Below are 19033 nucleotides of genomic sequence, written 5' to 3'. Positions count from 1 at the left end.
GGATGATTTGACAAAAAAATCGGTGGATATAGCGATTGTTATTACTGGTCCAGGAACCCCAAACTGATTGAGACGTGGAGTCTGCCCTCCTGCAGTCGGCTGAATCGTAAACTTCTAATTATGTTTTGTTCTCTGAGGGGGAGTCAGGCCAAAGCAGCTAATATTTGTCAGGTAGTTTTTGTGTAGGAAGTCAGTCTTGTGACCACTTCAAGGATGAGGAACCCAATACTCGGAGAGGTTGGGTAATCTGCTCAGGTCAGGTGACCTATAAAGTGGCAGCACTGGCCTTCGATGCCAGATCAGTCGTTCTTCTATGCACCGCTCCTAATGAAGCACTTGTAGTTAAGCTCAGGGGACGTAGAAAACCAGCGACTCGCCTGTCCTGCTGTGAGCGCTGGAGTTTGCTGCTGTGTTCACCGGAGGAGTAGGCAGGGCCTTTGAGGCTTGCCCCTGTGCAGGGCAGAGCGAGGGCCTTTTGTCGCTGGTGGGAAGTAAACCTGTCTGGAATTCCTGCAGCACCGATAGCCACGGGGGCTTCTCTGCCTGTCTGTTGAAGTGGGCTTCGTGATGGGGACTGGTGTTGGAATGCCAGGTCCTTCCTGACAGCCTGCTGATGCATCGTAGGCTCGACTGTGCAATAACATGCAGAAAGCTCGGGAGCTCTGGGACAGCATCATGACCAGAGGGAACGCCAAGTACGCCAACATGTGGCTGGAGTACTACAACCTGGAGAGGTAACCGGCCTGGCGGGGGCGGGGGACGCTGGTGCTGAGTGTGGCCGACTCCCGCTCGCTCCTTGGGATGGCTCAGTCCTTTGTCTTGTGTCTCATCCGAGGGCAAGGCTAGAGAAGCAGACAGTGTTTTGTGTGGGGGCTGTTCAAGCCACAGATTTCCTTTTTTTTTTTTATTTTTTGTTTTTTATTTTTAGACATGAATATTCTATTTGACTTTTTTGGGAGAGTTTTTAAAAAATTATATTTGATTTTATAAGAAAATAGCACTAAAAAGCAAAGAGAAAATTCAAATTAATTGAAAGCTTCGACTCAAACTTAAGTACTGTTAGTTCCTGTTCGCCTGTTTTTGCGGTACCAGGGGTGGGACCAGGACCTCAGGCCTGCTAGGCAGGGGCTCTGTCCCTGAGCTGCATCTCCAGCCTGTTAATGTTTTGAGACTTTTTGATGCTTAAATTTCTTTAAAATGGAAATGCAGTTAAAGTGCACAAAATTTTCAAACTTTTAAAATTACAAACCTTTAAAAATGTAAGATTTAAAGATGTGCCCAGTAATATTCGTAAATATGGGGAAGGTACCAAGAATATGACCAGCTTTTCTCTTCAATACGTCTTAAACATTGTATGTCAAACATATTTCTGTACTACCTTTTTCCTTTTTTGACTGTTTTATTATTTCCCCTATTTAAAAAAAAAAAATTGTGCTCAAGTTGAAAAAGTACAGAGACAAAAATATATGATAGAAAAATATGTGGTGGAGGCTTGTACCAGGAATGGCCGTTGTTCAAGCTTGTTGACTGTTTCTCTAGATCTCACACCTTTTGGTCTGGGACCCCCTTACTCTGTTAAAACTTGAAGATCCCAAAGAGCTTTTGTTTATGTGAATTATATAAATATTTATCCAATTAGAAAATAAAAAATATTTTTGTTGATCATTAAAAAATAATATCTGTAACATTTAACTCTTTATAGCAGATGTTATTTATACATTTGTTGGAGAAATGATTATTTTCCAAACTCCAAAACAATTTAGTGAGAAAAGTGGTATGGTCTTACCTTTTTGCTGTATCTTCAGTTTGACTTAGTGGAAGACACCTGAATTTTCATGTCTGTTCTGTATCAGTTGTGACTGTTCTCACTGGAGAGTATAAAAGAATTTGGCCTCACATAGATGAGGTTAAAAAAGAAAGGGCTATTTAGTAGCCTTTCAGTTAATTCTAGATGTTCTCCTTCCATACTGTGGCTGAATGCAACAAATAATAGTGTTTTTTTTTTTTTTTTTTTTTTTTTTTTTAAACCAGGGATTGAACACTGGGGTGCTTAACCTCTGAGCCACATCCCAGTCCTTTTATATTTTGAGACAGGGCCTCACTAAGTTGCTGAAGCTGACTTTGAACTTGGGATCCTCCTGTCTTAGTCTCCTGAGTCACTGGGATTACAGGAGTGTACCACCATGACTAGCTTAAGTGATAGGTTCTTTTTTTTTTTTTTTGTACCAGGGATTGGACTCGGGCATTCAACCACTGAGCCACATCTCCAGCCCTATTTCCCTATTTTGTAATTTATTTAGAGACAGGGTTTCACTGAGATGCTAAGCACCTTGCTTTGGCTAAGGCTGGCTTTGAACTTGAGATTCTCCTGCCTCAGCCTCCTGAGTTGCTGGGATTACAGGCATGAGCCTGGCTAGAAGCTCACATTTTATCACTGGCAACAGATGACATCAGTGGTTTTCTCTGGCGTAGCAGACCTATGTCATTAATTTTGGGAAGTAATATGTGAAACGCAGGTCTCCGTAACTGTAGTTTGTCATTCAGCTGTTCCTTCAAGCAAAAAGTGCCCTGTAAAAAGTGACTAACTCAGGTTGCAACTCAAATGATAACGTATACTTTTCTCAGGAGGGGTGCTGTCTGTATATCCCCCATTTTGTCACACAGAATAATAAAAAGGTGTGCCCTACCTTACTTTATATGAGGAGCCACTGTTGCTTTTGCATCCCCCATGCAAATGTCAACACAGCAAAAAAGTCCAGTGACATCTTGGTGTTATTGTAAAAGGACCTCTAACTTTGCAGATGCCTTGAGGGGGTCCTGTTGCCAAGAGGTCTCAGGGGCACATGGATCGTACTTTGGGAACCACACTGATTTTTTTTCTGAGTGTCTTGATACGTACTTACAATATGCATGTACATTTTTAACTTTTAAAAAAAACAAATGAGAACATGACGGTTCTAACTTGCGGCGGATGAATTTCTTTTGTGACTAGTCATGTCTTTTTCCCTGTCAGTACAAAACCATCTGACTTGCGGCATGAACTCCGCCCATCTCCTGATTTAGTGGTTCTCCCCTCTGGTTGGACTCCATGGAATTTCTCAGGGACTTTATCAAGTGACGTAGACTTGCTGGACCTCTGCCCCATGGGTTGCACCTCCAAGTGCTATAGAGATGGAAAACCCAATGGCTGACTGCTGCCCTGTGCAGTTTTTGGGCACCGGCAGGGTGGTTCCCAGAATGCCTCCCCGTGTGACTGGAGACTGGGGGAGGCAGGGGGAAGTGGCTCCTGACAGCCGAGTCCCCTTGGAAACTAGTGTCCAGCAGGACTCCCACCTGGGAGAGCCGCCCCTCCCTCCCTGTGCCTTTGCCTCTCTTTTGGGGTGTGAGCCCCTGGTGGCAGCAGCTCTTTGTGTTTTGCCCTAGGGCCCACGGCGACACGCAGCACTGCCGGAAGGCTCTGCACCGGGCCGTGCAGTGCACCAGCGACTACCCCGAGCACGTCTGTGAGGTGCTGCTCACCATGGAGAGGATGGAAGGTGGGGCCGCAGCCCTCGGGTCTGGTTGTCTGTCAGGACTGCCTGTGGTCATGGCCACTGCCCGGCTGGGGGCGCTGTGTGACTAGACTGTCCCGAGCCTCACCCAGAGTGAGCCCTGTAACTGCTCCGTCTTCAGCTCCAGGCTGTGACGCGGCCCTGCGCAGGGCTGGCATGGTGCGTCATGCTGTCCTTGCATTGCAGGACACTTAGCCGTGTCCCTGGCCTCCACCTGTGGGAGGCTGCAGTGGCCCTCGCCCCACCCAGCCCTGACGACCAGACGTGCCTCCGCCGTCGTCAGGGTGCCTGGGGGCGCCTTGCTCTAGTGCACATCTGCATGGCTGAGGTGCTCGGGAGGCCCAGCTCCACGAGTCCCTGGGTCACAGTGCCAGCAGGGAGACGGGCCATGGTCTGGTTTTGGGGTGTGAGCCCCTCAGTGCTGGAGGTCAGACTCCCACAAAACAATGCTTCAGCGTTCGGGTGGCGCATAACATTCTTCAGTCTTGATATAAACGCCTTGTGGCCTTTTGTACCAGAATGTTTTCATGATCTTTGCATGGAGAGCCTGAAAGAGGTCATGTTCTGGCTTTCAAGTCAGAAAAGGGACAGTCGAAACACCTGTAGGACTGTGTGCATTCCAAACTTGAAGCCCACATGGTTAAATTTTCTTAAAATGGAGGAACTCTCCCGTTCTTCCTGGGATAAGGGAGAGATTGCTTCTGGAGGTGTGGGGAATTGAGACAAGTTTATGGTGTTAAGTCTTTCAAAAATGCAAGGAGTGAACGCCGTGCTTCTCTTCTGTCAAGGTACTTTAGAAGACTGGGATATCGCTGTCCAGAAAACCGAAACCCGGCTGGCTCGCGTGACCGAGCAGAGGGCGAAGGTAACTGAGTGTGGGAGTCCCTGGATCCCTTAGGCTCTGCTTGGTGTGGATGGTTCTTGTCAAACCTTTGAATGTTCATGAGAAACGCATTTCACATATAGGGCATTTATTGTAAAAGACTCGAATCAATAACCTTGTATCTCTTTTTAGATTAACTTAAAATTTTGGCTCTAACAGTAAATACTTTTTCATGTACTGGGGGAATTTTGGCCCTAAAATCAATTGGAATAGATGGAGAAGAACAAAAAGGAGGCTCAGCTGGCCTCTGAGCGGAGCGTGAGCCCCCAGCTTACTTAGGGCCCTGGTACCACAGGCTTGAGATCCAGAACCCTAGGAAGCCAGGGCGACCGGGGGCCACTGGGAATGTTCCTCATCTGGGGGTGACCTCCTGCCCGCCCTTCCATTTCACATCACTCCAGAGCCTGGTGGGGTCTGGGAGCAGCACATCCAGCAGGGCCTCTTCCCTCTCCAGGCTGCAGAGAAGGAGGCAGCCCTCGTGCAGCAGGAGGAGGAGAAGGCCGAGCAGCGGAAGAGGATGCGGGCTGAGAAGAAAGCCTTGAAGAAGAAGAAGAAGGCGAGCGGCGGCGACACACGCAGAGCGGACGAGGAGGAGCAGGGCGAGGTGGAGGAAGGTGGGGCCCCGCCTGCCTTCAGGCTCCCAGGCCTGCCGAGTCGCACAGACAGCAGGGGCTCCTCCCGGCCATACCCCGGGGCCACTTGGCCTGTGTCCTGCAGATCAGGGTGTCGCGTGCCTGCGTTCAGCCAGCAGGGATCAGGACCAGCTGGGCCTGGTGGTACACACCTGTGACGCTGAGGCCATGGAGTGCAAGTTCAAGGCCAGCCTCAGCAACTTGGCAAAGGGCCTGACTTAAAATGTGAAGCAGAAAGGGCTGGGGGTGGGCCCAGTCCCTGGCACCAAAACAAAACCCCCAAACCAAGAGTCAGGACAGCACCATCCATTCCTGCCTTCGTGTCCTGCCCTTGGTGCTAGTGGTGTCCTTTCCAGTAGATGGCTCTAGGTTTGTGCTTAACTGTCCTGTTTCTCGAGTCTCTTTTAGTCTGGAATGTTCCTTTGACTCCCATGACCAGAACACTTGAAGGAGGCCAGTTACTTGTAGAATATTCCTCAGGGTGGGCTTTTCTGTGTCCCCTGTGCTGAGTCAGGAACAGCACCTAAGGGATGTGTCCTTCCTGTTGAATCCCTTCAGGTGCATGTGATTTTGGTCACTTTGGTGATGTGACCATGGTGGTGCCTGCCTGGCTTGCTCTCCTTGTAATAACTTAGTATTTTGATGGCTATTTACCTTACTTTGAGAGGTAGGTAGCCTGTCCCCGGAACTTCAGAGCCACTCCTCTGTCCTGTGGATGTGGATTACTGTTTTCCTCAGCCATGACCTTAGGGTACTAATTACGCTTTCTTCTTGTCCCGGTTTGGGGCTCAGGTGCTCCCTCAAGCAGGCCTCGGTGCCCTTTGACCTGCCCTGGCCCTCTGAGTCCTTCCTTGCAGGCGCGGAGCCCCCCCGAGTTCGTCTCATCCTCCTGTGCCTTGGCCTAGAGCCCCTGTTCTCCAGGTGTGCGTGGTGCTCGGCAGGTGCCAGGTGTTCTCACTGCCGTTGGGGCTTGTGCCCCAGGCCTCTGAGTGGCTCGTGCTAGGGAGCAAGCGTCCATTCACATGGAACTGTGCACGTGTGGCACCCTGGACAGCCTAAGCCCACCCGGGCACCCGCATCCCCCACCGGCTCCACGGGGTTTCCTGCTGACAGTGCCCTGCCCCCGGCACCCTCAGCACGCTCTCGGGTGCCGCCAGTCCCCAGCTCTGTGCCAGCTCCCGCCTGCTGCTCTCCTTGCCCTCTGGGCCGCCCATGCCCGCACTGGTGCTGCCCTGCACAGATGGTGTGCCCAGCACTCAGGCTCCGCGTCCTCTGCCAGGCATTACCAGGTGGCCCTCATACCTGGGTGTCATCTCCTCACCCTGACAGCCACCCCCAGGCTAGGTCCCTGTCACCACCCCATGTGCCCATGTCCACCTCATTGGGTTCCAGTGCCACCCCACTGCTGTGTCCCCACTGCCATGGCCCCCTGCCCAGGTGCCTGGCTTGCTCAGCCCCACTTGATGGTTTTGGGTGGTGGAATTTTCCAGCTAGTGTTTCCAGGCAGGTGTGGGTCAATTTGATTCATTTGTCAGTCAAGGTGAAGAACTGTCCCGAGACAGTGAACGCTGAGCGTTTCCCTCGCGTAGCTGTGGCCGCCAGAGGGAAATGGAAAGCAGCCTGCCATCAGTTGGCCTTTCTTGCACACACTTGGTTCGGGCCTTCAGGAATGACCCAGGGTGGTCCCTGCCCCTCAGAGCCCCCAGGTTACCAGGATGAGGTGAATGGGACTTGGGAGATGCTGTGCTGTGTGGTGGAGGCCAAAGGCACCAGGCTCAGCTTCCTGCCAGGAGGCTTCATGGGCCTGGACGAAGGAGCAGGGACGGCCCGGGAGGAGTCCCTTGGGCAGAGTAGTGAGTGAAGCACGGATGCACGTAAGGGCTATTCTCTGAGCGGCACGGGATTGAGTCTGATCCCAGATGCCAGGCAGAGGGACAGAGGTAGTGGTGGGGCCGGGCCAGGCAGGCCCAGGTGGGCGTGTTGTCGGGTGGAGCACGAGGCTCGGATGCCCTGGGGAAGCAGTGGGGAGTTGATGGAAGGTCTGTGAGCGGAGGCGGACGCTCGCTGGGCTTTGGCCCTTGTCCTCTGCGGGCCACGGTGAGAAGGGTCGAGTGGAGTGTTGGCGAAGGTGCCGAAGGACAGGACACCCAGAGTGTCTCGCAGTCAGGCCCTTCCTTGTGCTTTCCAGCACGTGGTCCCGGAGCTTGTGCCCACCCCGGATGTGGTTTCCCTGCCTCGGTCCCTGTGCTGCCTGGGCTTTGTGGCAGAGGTACTAGAGCCCGCTGGCCTGAGGCGGGGTCCCTCTGACCATGCGCATAGCTAAGAGTGGACAGTGGCACTTACATTACTGCTTCCACTTAAAGTAGCCCACGCACTGGAGGATAATCGGGGCTCAGAAAATCATGGGGCGGGTCAGGAGGGTCACGGAAGCCTTCCCAGGGGCGTGGGGCCTGCCCCTCCACATGTCCGCTGCAGACTGGCCACTCGTGGTGCAGGGGTTTCTGTGCACATGCACATTCGCAGGTTGCTGAAGGACCGAACGGCACGCTGTCTAATTCTCACTGCTTCTCTTTTGAACGCCTGCAGAGCAGCCCTCCAAACGAAGAAGGGTGGAGAACAGTTCGCCCCTGACTGGAGCAGTGCCACACGGGGAGGTGGACAAAGGTCTCTCTGGGACACCTGCACCTGTGGACGTCGGTCCCCCTTCCAAGCAGAAGGAGAAGGCCGCCTCCCTGAAGCGGGACATGCCCAAGGTGCCCCACGACAGCAGCAAGGACAGCATCACCGTCTTCGTCAGCAACCTGCCCTACAGCATGGCGGAGCCCGATGTGAAGCTCAGGCCGCTCTTCGAGGCCTGTGGGGAGGTGGTCGAGATCCGCCCCATCTTCAGCAACCGCGGGGATTTCCGAGGCTATTGCTACGTGGAATTTAAAGAAGAAAACTCTGCCCTGAAGGCCCTGGAGTTGGACCGGAAGAGCGTAGAAGGGAGGCCGATGTTCGTTTCCCCCTGTGTGGATAAGAGCAAGAACCCGGATTTCAAGGTCTGTGGGGAGCACGCCTCTCGGGTGGGGCTGCTCGGCACCCGTCTCCCCTGCAGGGCTCACGTGAAGGCACGCGGCCTCAGTGGGCAGTGCACCTGGCTGGGACTGACCTCACTTGGGCCCTGGCCACTCTGAGCCTGCACTAGTTGACATAACGATAGGAATGGCGCCTTGCCGGGGCCGCCGGGTGGTGGGTGACCAGAGCTCGCTGTTGCTGGTCGTTCTTCTGGCTCCCCACGCCTGACTCTGCAATGGCTGCTTTTATTCCTGCTGTTTTTCAGAGGAGGAATTGAGGCCTGAAGTGACTTGCCAGGCGACTCTGTTACCAGTTCCCATCCCGGCTGGGCTCTGGGCTGCTGGTGGGGCGTGCCTGTGGCGGCAGCATCTGCCTGCTGCAGGGCCTGACCGTGGCTGCTCCTCTCGCCTTCTCCTGCAGGTGTTCAGGTATAGCACTGCCCTGGAGAAACACAAGCTGTTCGTCTCTGGCCTGCCCTTCTCCTGCACCAGAGAGGAACTGGAAGACATCTGTAAGGCTCATGGCACCGTGAAAGACCTCAGGCTGGTCACCAACCGGGCTGGCAAACCCAAGGTCCGTGCTGGTGCAGATGGTTGGTACCTGGTCTTCTGAGGCTGGAGGGGGTTCCTAGCTTGTCTCCTAAGATGGGATGGGAATTGGAAGGAAGGATAAGCTCACTTGGCTGCGCTTCCATTTGAGAATCAGGTTAACCTTATGTAGCTAAATGTACTAAAAATGAAAAAGGCGTTTGGAAAGTGAATTATTAACATTCACGGGGGCCACAGTGCGGGTGCCTGGCTGAGTGGTCTCCATGTGCGCACTCTTCCTCAGCTGGTGCCATGAGTCCCATCCCCCTCAACTAGACTCCTCTTCACCCCTTCCTCTTGCCCCTCCAGGTCCTGCTTTGCCCTTTTGCACGGCATGCATGCGCATGCACACGTGCGTGCATAGGTGTATACGTGTGTGTGTGTGGTTTCTATAATGATGCAATGTGTTTTTTGACACAGTACTTTTATATATTTATGTTTATGTGGTGCTGAGGTTGGAACCTGGTGCCTTGCCTGTACTAGGCAAGCGCTCCACCTTTGAGCCATGATCCTAGCCCGTTTATATATTCTTTTGAGACGGGGTCTTGGTATGTTGGTTAGGCTGGTCTCAGCTGTGTGCTCAAGTGACTCAGCCTCCTGAGTGGCTGGGACCACAGGCGTGTGCACCACGCCTGGCCCTGTGTGCTCCGTTTCAAGTAGCGTTGTTTTAAGCATGATTTTGGATTTCTTTTGAACCTCACCCCCAACCAGGTTGCTGGAAAATTGAAGACTAAAGGGACTGAAGGGCCGCTGGGCCGCTGACCGCCCCGTGCCTGGCCCACCTCTTTGGCACCTCCTGTACTTCTGGTCCGCCTGTCTCTTTCTTCCGGAGCAGGCACGGGGTGTGCTGAACCCAGAAAGGTTCTTCTGATGTGAAAATCAGTAACTGCCACAGGGAAGCAGAGTAGGGCCTGGAGTAAACCTGTAGCCAGGGCAGCGGCGGTGGGGAGGTGACCAGGTAGCGGCCGTCTGCTCTGCCACTTTCCTAAGGAAGCCAGGCTCCCTGACCTGTGTGAGGAGGCTGCGTCCTGGGTCTGCACGGCTGACCGTGGACCTCTTCTCTCCAGGGTCTGGCCTACGTGGAGTATGAAAATGAGTCTCAGGCGTCGCAGGCTGTGATGAAGATGGACGGCATGACCATCAAAGAGAATGTCATCAAAGTGGCGATCAGCAACCCCCCTCAGAGAAAAGTTCCAGAGAAGCCAGAGGCGAGGAGAGCACCAGGTGGTCCCATGATGCCGCGGCAGATGTATGGAGCGTGAGTGTCGCGTGCGCAGCGGGCGGGGCTGGTTCTGGGCAGCACTGCGGTGTGGCTCGGCTGGAGGAGTTCCGGGTCATTCCTGGTGGTCTGGTGAGTCGGGACAGGAAGCCAGGCCCTGCTGCTCCTCCAGCGACCGTGGTGGTTCTGCTGGAGCAAGGTGTCCGGAGCAAGCCCCAGGAGGGCACCTGGGCAGCAGAGCTGGTGTCCGCCAGCTCACCCTCAGGCAGTGATTGTCTTGAAGTCCCCTTTGCCGATGCATCTGTGAAAGGAGCCCGCTGATGTCATCGTGCCGCCATTCTCGTCGTGGCCGTGAGCTCTCAGGGCTGTGCTTTCTCTTCATGGGGACCAGCCAGCAGAGGGGCGCGATTATATGGCAGGGGCCAAAAGATGGCAGCCGTTTCTGTCCCCCAGTGGCTGTTGCACGGGTGGTCTTCGCCCAGTGTGGACAAGGCAGTTTGTTGACATGCTTTTCCTTCGCTAGTCACAATTAAGGACAGAGGATCATCTTATCAGTCCTGCTTTTTATATTTCACCTCTTAATTTTGGTATTTAAGCAGCTGGTTTTTTTTTTCTTTTCTTTTTTATGATTTTATTTTGTGGTGCTGGGGCTGAAACCCAGGAGGCAGATGCTATAAACCGGGCTCCGTCCCCAGTCCTTAACTTGGGGTGCTTTAAAGCTGCCTGGCTTATTTTTACAGTCCGATCAGGAGCCACAAATCCTTGTTCAGAGGGTCTGTTCTGTGTCTTGCAGGCGAGGAAAGGGAAGGACCCAGCTCGCTCTGCTGCCTCGTGCCCTGCAGCGCCCGGGCGCTGCCACTGCTCAGGCTGAGAACGGCCCTGCCCCATGTCCAGCGGTCTCCACCTCTGCGGCCACTGAGGCTCCCAAGATGTCCAACGCTGACTTTGCCAAGTTGCTTCTGAGAAAGTGAACACGATGCTGTGAGAGACAGGAAATGCCTTACTCCAGGCTGGTCAGGCGGACCACCCACCGCCCAGCAGTGCCTGGGCGACGGAGGGCCGTGCCGCACCCACGTGCTCCTGGACTCAACGGGCGTAGACAGAAGGGGAGAGTGTGTTCCACGTGAAGAGGCGTCGAGTGCTCCCTCACATTGAGGGCAGTGGGGGAGGGGTGGCCCCGCAGGGTGGCTGTCCCTACGTACTTTGGTGTCCTGAGAGTGAGGAGCAGAGGTGACACTGGAACATGGCTCTTGAGACCCACTTGTCCCCATGCTTTGGGCCACCTCTGGCCCCTTTTGTAAGACGTTTCTCTCACTTCCCGCACAGCACACATGCCCGTCATGCTCGTGAAAGATGAACAGTGGCAGATGCTAGTGACTCACCAGAATGGCCTATTTTAGTAAGGGGTGGGGAGGGGGAGGCCCCAAAACACATTGGACGGGCTTTTGTTCACGGGGATTGTGTTTTTCTATTATGTATTTGTAAAGGACATGTCAACTGTTAAAAGCAAAATATTTGCGACGTGTTTTCTATGGGAACTCTGCGTGGACCATTTTCTTTTCTGGGCCTGACCTTGGCCTTCAGCCCTCCGGTTTGTTTACGTGCTTCGGTTCCCCATCTGGCTTTGCGTATTAAATGACGTTCTCGGAGCGCCTTGCCGTGGTCCTCAGCTCTGCATCCGGATGGGGCGTTTCGTAGGGGGCTACGAGGCTTTACCTGATAGGTGTGTAAATGGAAGTTTTAAGTCGGGTCTCCTCGTTGCTTCATTTCAGCAGTGATGTGTCTTCAGTCTTGAGCTTAAGGTTTCCGCAGCGTGACACTTCAGCTTTTAAGCTTTTCCCTCCACCTTTCACCAGGCACTTACTGCCGTGAAAGCGGCGCTGCTGTGCGGTGGGGAGGCCCTGTGTGTGTGGAGATCGACTCCTCACCTGTTTTGTGAATCTTAGTTTCTGTGCATCCGTCAGGCTTTCTGACCTTTTTTTAACTTGATATTTTTCTATGGAAAATTTTGACGGATAAAGTAGAACCACGAAATGAAGTCCTGCGTGCCTGGCGTTGAGTGTCGGCCTCCCCCCCCAGGCAGGGCCCCACTCCGCCGTCCTCGCCACCACCTGCTGCCTCACCTTGGGGCTGAGCCAGCATCAGCTCGCTCATCTGACCTGGGAGAGAAGGACCTTAAGGCCAGTTTGGTTTTCACCTTTGGAAACATTAGCCGTGATGCCCCAATGTCCCCAACTACCCACGTTGACTTTAAGTGTCTGTGTCTCTCCCTGGGAACAATCACTGTTATAAGGTCTGAAGGCTTGAACCGCAGGGTCGCCCTCCTTGGTCTTTCTGTTTTGCACAAAACAAACTCCCTTTTCTTGGCCTCACTTCTGATGAAGCTCTGGCAGCAGCTGTTGGCAGTAGGAGCCTGGCTGTGGCCCAGGTGCCTCCTGGGTCCATCCCGTGGTGGCCGCCGTGAGGCCTACCAGCTGGCTAGACGGCTGGGGGCTCGGAGGGAGCCTGTGCCTGCCTGACGCCCCTCCCACTGCAGGTGCCAGCCTGCCTTCCGGCCGCACTCCAGGCTCTGCTCTGCCCGGTGCTGCTGGCCAGAGCTCCACCTCACTTCCGCTCAGCGTGGCTTGTGATGGAAGAGCCTTTGGACACTCGGCAGGACCCTTGTGTTGCTGGCTACTGACTGCCTGGAAGGGGGTTTCCAGGAACACAAGGGGCATCAGAAATCAAGGACTGGTGGTGACGATAAACAGGAAAAACCATTTTGAATCTTAGGAAGAAAAATAAAGGAAATCAGCCCTTCTGCCCATTAGCCTGGGAGGGCAGTGCGTGCAGCTTGCTCTGTCCTGCTTGCCTCTGATGTCACCTCTTGGGTCTGTTTTCCCAGAATGACATGAAGAGCCCCCAGCCTTCATCTTTATGAATGGAAATACCCTTTGAGAAAGACAGCAAGGTTGCAAACATTTATGTAATAAAATACTTTATTAGAACCAGGAATTGGTTAAAATAACATCCTTCACACATGGCTAAAGTGCAATTCTCTTGCTAGAGGACGGAGCACGCGCTCCTGCCAGGCTTCCTTGGTGTGCTTCTAAACCCGTGGGCGCGTGCGGGTGGACTGAGCCGGCACACATCCTTTCACTCATCTTTCCAAACCTCAGAAAACGACTGTGCCATTTATACAAGTGGGTCACTTAAAGCGCTGGCTACTGTCTGCAGGACCCAGTCCTAAACTCAGAGGTAGCACAACGCTGATTCTCCCTGCCATTCAGACGCCGCCCAGGTGCAGTGCAGCGGTAGACCCAGCAGGCTCCATCCCTGGGAGAGGAAGCTGGTGATTTTCAGCCATTCTGAGGCTAACTAGCAGTAGTCCACTTGGCACTTGGGCCGTATGTGATTGAAAGAGAAGAGTCTATTTCTGAACGATGACAGCTGGGAAACCTGGCCACCTTACATATGACACTATCATTTTGCAGGCTGCTAGGAAAGTAAGGCCACTCGGAGGCAGTCTTCCACCTCCTCCAGGGGAGGCTGTGCGAGGTGGGCGGGGCTGAGTGTGAGAGCACATGACGGAGGGACCCATCCTGAATGGGGCAGGGCTGCAGCTCGTTGTCAGAAAAGCTTAATGGGTTGATGTGGCACCTTTCTCAGATACGCACTCTCAAATCTACGGAACTCGGAGAGGGAGGGCAGGGCTGACCTACCCTGCAGCGTGGCACAGTGGGGTGGCAGCCCAGAGGGGGTCAGCCTGGAAGAAACCTCTGGTCCAAGCTGCTGCAAAGGAAGTGCAAGAGAAAGTGACGAACAAAGGGAACCAGGCTGGCCGCCACCTCTCCTGAGTTAGAAAGAGTCTCAGTATGAAAAAATGGCTTTGGAACTCCAGCCTGCAAATTAACTGTGGCCCAAAGAGTCTTCCCGGAGATAAGCAAGTGTCTTAACCAGGGACGGCAGTGCCCGTTTCCTATCTGGGACGTCTGCTCTCCCAGTGAAAGCTGCCACGCTGGTCTCTTGGTAGGGAGCAAAAACCCAAGAAGACAGCTTTCATCACACCTCAGAACTGGGATGGCTTCTCCCCAGGACTGCTGACTTCCCTGTTAAAGTCACAACCGCTCACAGCCACTTTCAGAGAAAGACTTGGCCTCTCCCCGACCTTAGTGCAAATTCTGCTCCAGAACCTGCGTTCTGGCCTCTCAGGAACATCGCTGCTCCTGCCGTGTGCTGGGACCACCACCCAGAGAGCGGCCACCAGCACAGCCACAGTGGACACCACGCATAACTTGCTTGCTCAAAAGAAGTAAATAAATAACTCCGTTGAATTAAATTATCTTAAAGAGCCTAAGGCTTAATAATTTAGTCTTTTTTTTCTCTTTTAACCAAAAAACATTTGGAGGTAAAGAGTGTTTAAAGGTCTCATTTTGCTTTTGGAGATGACTAGGTTTCTGGAAATGCTGAGTTTCTTTGACCCCAGACTTCCTACCTTCCTGTGTCACCAGGAGTTAGGGCTTCACAGGAAGCGTCTCCTGGAACCCAGAATGGTTGGGGTTGGCTTCCGGCAGCGCCACCGAGTACTCAGTCGTGGCAAAGAGCAGGGTGTCCAGGGTGGTCTCGGTACACTTGGCGATGAAGCGGATGAATGGCCGCACGTCACCCTCGTTGGCGACGTCCAGCACGTGGTAATACTCAGACCTCTGCTCCTTGCGGATGGTGATGGGCGGGTAGCCTGCCTGCATCAAGATGAGGTTCATCAGCAGGCGGGAGGTCCTCCCGTTGCCGTCGATGAAGGGGTGGATGTAGACGAGTTTGTAGTGCGCCAGCGCTGCGAACTCCACCGGGTGCAGGCTCGCTGCGTCCTCCGAGTTGAGCCACTGGATGAACTCCTGCATCTGCCTTTCCACCTCCTGGGGATGGGGAGGGACGTGGTGTCCAACCAGCACCTGGGTCGTCCGGAACCTGCCGGCTTCCACTGGATCCACGTACCCCAGCACCCGCCTGTGGATCTCCAGCACGTCACTGGTGGTGACGGAGCCGATGCGGGAGACCAGGGTGGCGTTGATGTACTTCATGGCCGCGTGCATGCCGATGACCTCGTTCTGCTCCTCCAGGCTCTTCCCTGGCACGGCGTAGCGCGTCTCCAGGATGTGCCTGATCTCGGAGAGCGTGAGCGTGTTGCCCTCGATCGCCACCGTGTGGTAGATGTGGTGGTAGTAAGTCTCCTCCATGACCCTGCGCAGCGCCGAGCTCCCCTTGGGGATGGACATGACCTTCTTCACTTTGCTGTCCAGGATGCTGAAGTAGCGCTGGTCGATCTCCTCCACGAGCGGCAGCGTCCTATCCCGGCTGACCAGTGCTTTCTCGTGGAAGGGCGAGATGGTCAGCGCCCTGGTGTACAGGTAATCCGCCCGGATGATGTCCTTGTCCTCTTCCGAGAAGATGCCGAACTCGGTGAGCGCGTCCACGAAGTCTGGGTCCATCTTGAGGGCGTGCAGGAAGAGCTTGTGGGCCTTGCCCCGCTTGCCCTGGCGCTTCATCTCCAGGGCTTGGTTCAAGGCTGCTTTGGCCTCCAGCTTCCCTGCTGGGAGAGAGCCCGCCAGGCCCGGTCAGCGGCGGTGGCAAAGGCTGCTCGGGAGCTGTCCCCGGCAGGTCTCCCAGGGGAACAGGACTGGCCACGACCCCCGCCTCGGGGTGCTGGTCAAGTCTGTGTTCAGCATGTCCCATGCCGTAGCTGCCCACAGCCCTGGGTGTCCCTCGCCACTCTCTGCACCCTGGAGGCACCAGCTGGGCTCCCTCGCCCCTGCCTTCTGCTGGACAGTCACCGCCCCAGCCCCGCTGCCGAGCTGCCGCCATGGAGGGTGCCTCCCCTCCAGGCACGACCCTGACCTGGGGCGTCAGCTGCTCCCACTCACTGGACCCTGGGGACTTCATCATCCCTGAAGCCCCAGCAGTAGGACTTTGCCCCCCAGGGGACATCTGGCAATGCCTGAGGGCATGTCTGGCTGTCACAACTGGGGGGTGTGTGCTGCTGGCCTCTGGTGGCGAAGGCAGCCACGCTGCTCTGTCCCGGTGCACACAGGACACTGGTGGAGGTGTGGACCCACTGTGGATCCCCCTCCTTCTCCAGTCCTGTCCTGGCACAGGTGGCAGCCATAGGCACACCACCTCCGAGTTTCTCTGGTGTCCCCGAGCTCGCTCTTACCCTCGGGTCTCTGCCCAGAGCACGTTCTCCTCCAGCCACACCTACTTAGCGTCGGGTCAGGACTGGGCTCAGGCCTGCCTCCCACAGGGGGCCTTCCCGGTGCATGTCCCCATCACCACACCTGTAACACGGTCTCAGTCACCTGTCGGCTTGCCTGGCTGGTGCTCAGGGCTGACCTGTCACCTCCTGCCCCACCCCTGCACCTGGGACAAGTGGCACTCTAGAGGTAACTATTCAGTGTCTTACCTGGAGACGCCTTGGTCTTGATCACCAGCAGCCCTGCATCCCGGGAGGTGACACTGAGCTCTGTGGACGGGCTGGTGCACTTGGTGACGGCATGCTGCACCCTGTCCAGTTTGCTCCTGAGCAGGAAGAAGCCTTTTAGCACAGCCAAACACTGTTCTTCCATGGTCTCCAGCGGCAGCAGCAGGGCCAGCAGCGACCCCAGCGCCATGCTCAGCAGTGTCACCCATAGGAAACGGCCCCAGACCGGGACCCATTTCTGTTCAGTCACCGCCATCACTGAAGCCATTGGCATGAGCGTCATCTGGACTCCGGTTGGCCCTAGGCACGTGTCAACAGTTGGTGGAGAGAGAATAGGATCTGCAAGGAACCAAGAATTGCAGATGAGGCAGGGTAGTGGACGTGTCCTAGAGAACGTGTGACCTTGGGAGGGGAGACAGGCCTGGCAACTCCCTGAACCTTCAAATTCAGAAGGGACCAGGAGTGGGGGAAGGCAGTGATCTGGAGTGGGAGGGGCCAGGCTGGGAAGACTGGTGATCCCTCCAGGGCAGTGTAACTGGAAAGCCCATCCTTTACTGAGCATTTACTATATGCCAGGGCCTGCACTTAGTAACCCACACGTATCATCTCCTGCAACCTTTACCAGCAACCTGAGGAAGTGAAGTCTGTCCCCCACTGTCTAGATGAGAATACCGAGGCTCACAGAGATGAAGTCCCCTGTCCAAAGTCACCAGTGAGCAACTGATAGCCTTAAGACTTAAATTTAGGGAACTTACCGCTCTAAAGGACCCCTTTCACCACAGATCTGGGTGGCCTCTGAATACCCAGTGTTTGGGACACACACACACACAGATTGGCCATGGCGTTTCTGGGGGCCATTCTTTGATGAACATAACTGGTGGCTTAATTTAATGCCACATTAATTTAATGCCTCTTCCTACCCGCACCCTGATATTCAGCCACGATGCCCACAATGCTGTTCCACTCTCTGGTGTTCCTTTTCTGTCCTGCAGGGATCCCACTAAAATGTCAGGAAGCTGAACATCTCAAGAGGACCCAAGGTCCTGGGCCAGAGTAGGTGACTACTCCACTTCAGTGACAGTGGCTAGTAGTGGGAGTAAAAGGATCAGGCATGCAAGCTAACAATAAGCATTTATTTGCCAACTATGGTGTGCTGGGCCCTGAGCTAGGTGCTGCATAGCAGTATCTCATTTAATCCCCAAACCACCCTATAAAGGAAAAGCCAGCTACCTGTAGCTTCATTTTATAGATCGGAGAAACCAAGGCACTGAGAGGGCCAGTTAAGTTCCTGAAAGTCCACAGGGGGTCAAGAGCCATCAGGAATGAACCCAGGGAGTCTGAGTCCAGAGTCCCCAGGTCTTAGCCTTCAGTTACTGCTAACAGGAGCCTGTGCACCTGCTCTGGGGTGCCCTGGCCCGGGGCTCGGGGCCCCTGACTTCTGAAATGGCTGGGTGTGCTGTGCGGGTACGGCGGGTCTGGGTGGGCTTCCCACAGGCAAGGACAGGCTCCTCCACCCAGCTGAAAAGGCGAAGAAGAGTTCGCCGGGGCCAGCGGTGTGTGGAGAAGCAGCTGCGCGGCGGGAGGCACCACCTCTCAGCCCTCACTTCCCCAGAGGCGGGACGCAGACCCCCGAGAGGCAAAGGGGCTGCTGTCAGGTCACCGCAGAACCGGCCCGTGGAGAATCCCGCCCAGAGCTCGCGGCCCTGAGGCACCCTCAGAGCCCCTCGGGCATGCCCCCTCCTCACCGCGCGCGGTCGCCGGGCCTTCCTGCCACCCTCCCGGCGCTCGCAGCCTCGGCGGCTGCAGTTTCCCGGGACATCCCTCGCCGCCGGTCTGTGGCCCCGCCCTCTGAGGCTCGCCATTGGGCGGCCCGCCTCCCTCGTCGCGACGGATTGGCTTTCTTCACTTGTCAGTCCCTCGAATTTCCGGGTTTCCGCCTCGGCGTCTGCTTCCTCGGTAAAGGCGCGCCGTGGGCCACTCCCATTGGCTGGCCCTTGTGTTGGTCTCGTGCCGGCAGCAGCCAATAAGCAGCGGGAGGGGCGGAGCCTAGGTCGCTGGCGGGAGGAGCGTGAGCGCAGAAGTGAGTGCGGATGGGTGTTTGGGGCGCGCTGCGTGTGAAGGCCAGAAACTCGCATCTGCATCCGCGGATAAGCGCGGCCCTTGGCGCGGGTGCACTCGTCCGGGGCCGGCATGGGATGCGGGTTTCTTCGGGTGTAAACGAGGCTCGCCACTGTTGTCTTGACCAGATAGTCCCCGCTTTTAGCTCCCCATCCCGTGCTGCGCTTTCTTTTCCCTTTCTGTCCTTCTGTGACTCTTCCCTCTTGACTTAATTTGCATCGTCATGAGAACGCCTGGCTGGTTCTTCTGGCTTCCAGAGAGGTGGATTTTTCCATGAAGCAGAGAACTGAAAACTAACTCCATCTTAACCCACAAATACTGAACCTGAACATCTCGGGACGCGCCCCAGAAACGCTTCACTTAGATGTTAGCAGCTCTGATTCTGGAGTCTGCTCAGGTTCAGACTTTGCTATTTACTCTCTGATCTTGAGCAAGTGACTCTGAGCCTTAATTTCCCTATGTGTAAAATGGGACAAACAGCCCACTTTCCTTTTACCCTCAAATTTGGGATTTGCAGAGCAATTGATGCTTT

The 19033-nt window shown here is 54.9% G+C and overlaps 2 protein-coding genes across 8 annotated transcripts in view; one reads left to right on the top strand and one right to left on the bottom strand.

Moving 5' to 3' along the window:
* The window catches only part of SART3 (spliceosome associated factor 3, U4/U6 recycling protein), a 37437-nt gene extending 25970 nt beyond the window's left edge, over positions 1–11467 (top strand). For all 3 annotated transcript variants that reach the window (XM_079151310.1, XM_079151309.1, XM_079151311.1), the window contains exons 12-19: positions 625–734; positions 3424–3536; positions 4340–4416; positions 4889–5048; positions 7653–8107; positions 8544–8696; positions 9778–9968; positions 10723–11467. In XM_079151310.1, coding sequence (XP_079007436.1) covers positions 625–734; positions 3424–3536; positions 4340–4416; positions 4889–5048; positions 7653–8107; positions 8544–8696; positions 9778–9968; positions 10723–10900 — 1437 coding nt within the window. In that variant the 3' untranslated portion in view covers positions 10901–11467. The remainder of the gene's footprint in view (positions 1–624; positions 735–3423; positions 3537–4339; positions 4417–4888; positions 5049–7652; positions 8108–8543; positions 8697–9777; positions 9969–10722) is intronic.
* Positions 1–18233, bottom strand: part of FICD (FIC domain protein adenylyltransferase) — a 67265-nt gene extending 49032 nt beyond the window's left edge. Inside the window, exons 1-3 of one of the 5 annotated variants that reach the window (XM_079151364.1) lie at positions 18129–18233; positions 16366–16722; positions 13947–15498 (exon numbers count right to left, since the gene is read on the bottom strand). In XM_079151364.1, coding sequence (XP_079007490.1) covers positions 14423–15498; positions 16366–16666 — 1377 coding nt within the window. In that variant the 5' untranslated portion in view covers positions 16667–16722; positions 18129–18233 and the 3' untranslated portion in view covers positions 13947–14422. The other 4 variants (XM_079151365.1, XR_013765758.1, XM_079151362.1 and 1 more) reach the window with 4 other exon arrangements.
* Positions 18234–19033: the final 800 nt, after the last annotated feature.

Source organism: Sciurus vulgaris (genome assembly GCF_902686455.1).
Source record: "Sciurus vulgaris genome assembly, chromosome: 8".
In the NCBI taxonomy this organism is placed as follows: domain Eukaryota; kingdom Metazoa; phylum Chordata; class Mammalia; order Rodentia; family Sciuridae; genus Sciurus; species Sciurus vulgaris.
Note: the sequence above shows the minus strand (reverse complement) of the source record. Positions and strands in the feature narration are given on the sequence as shown.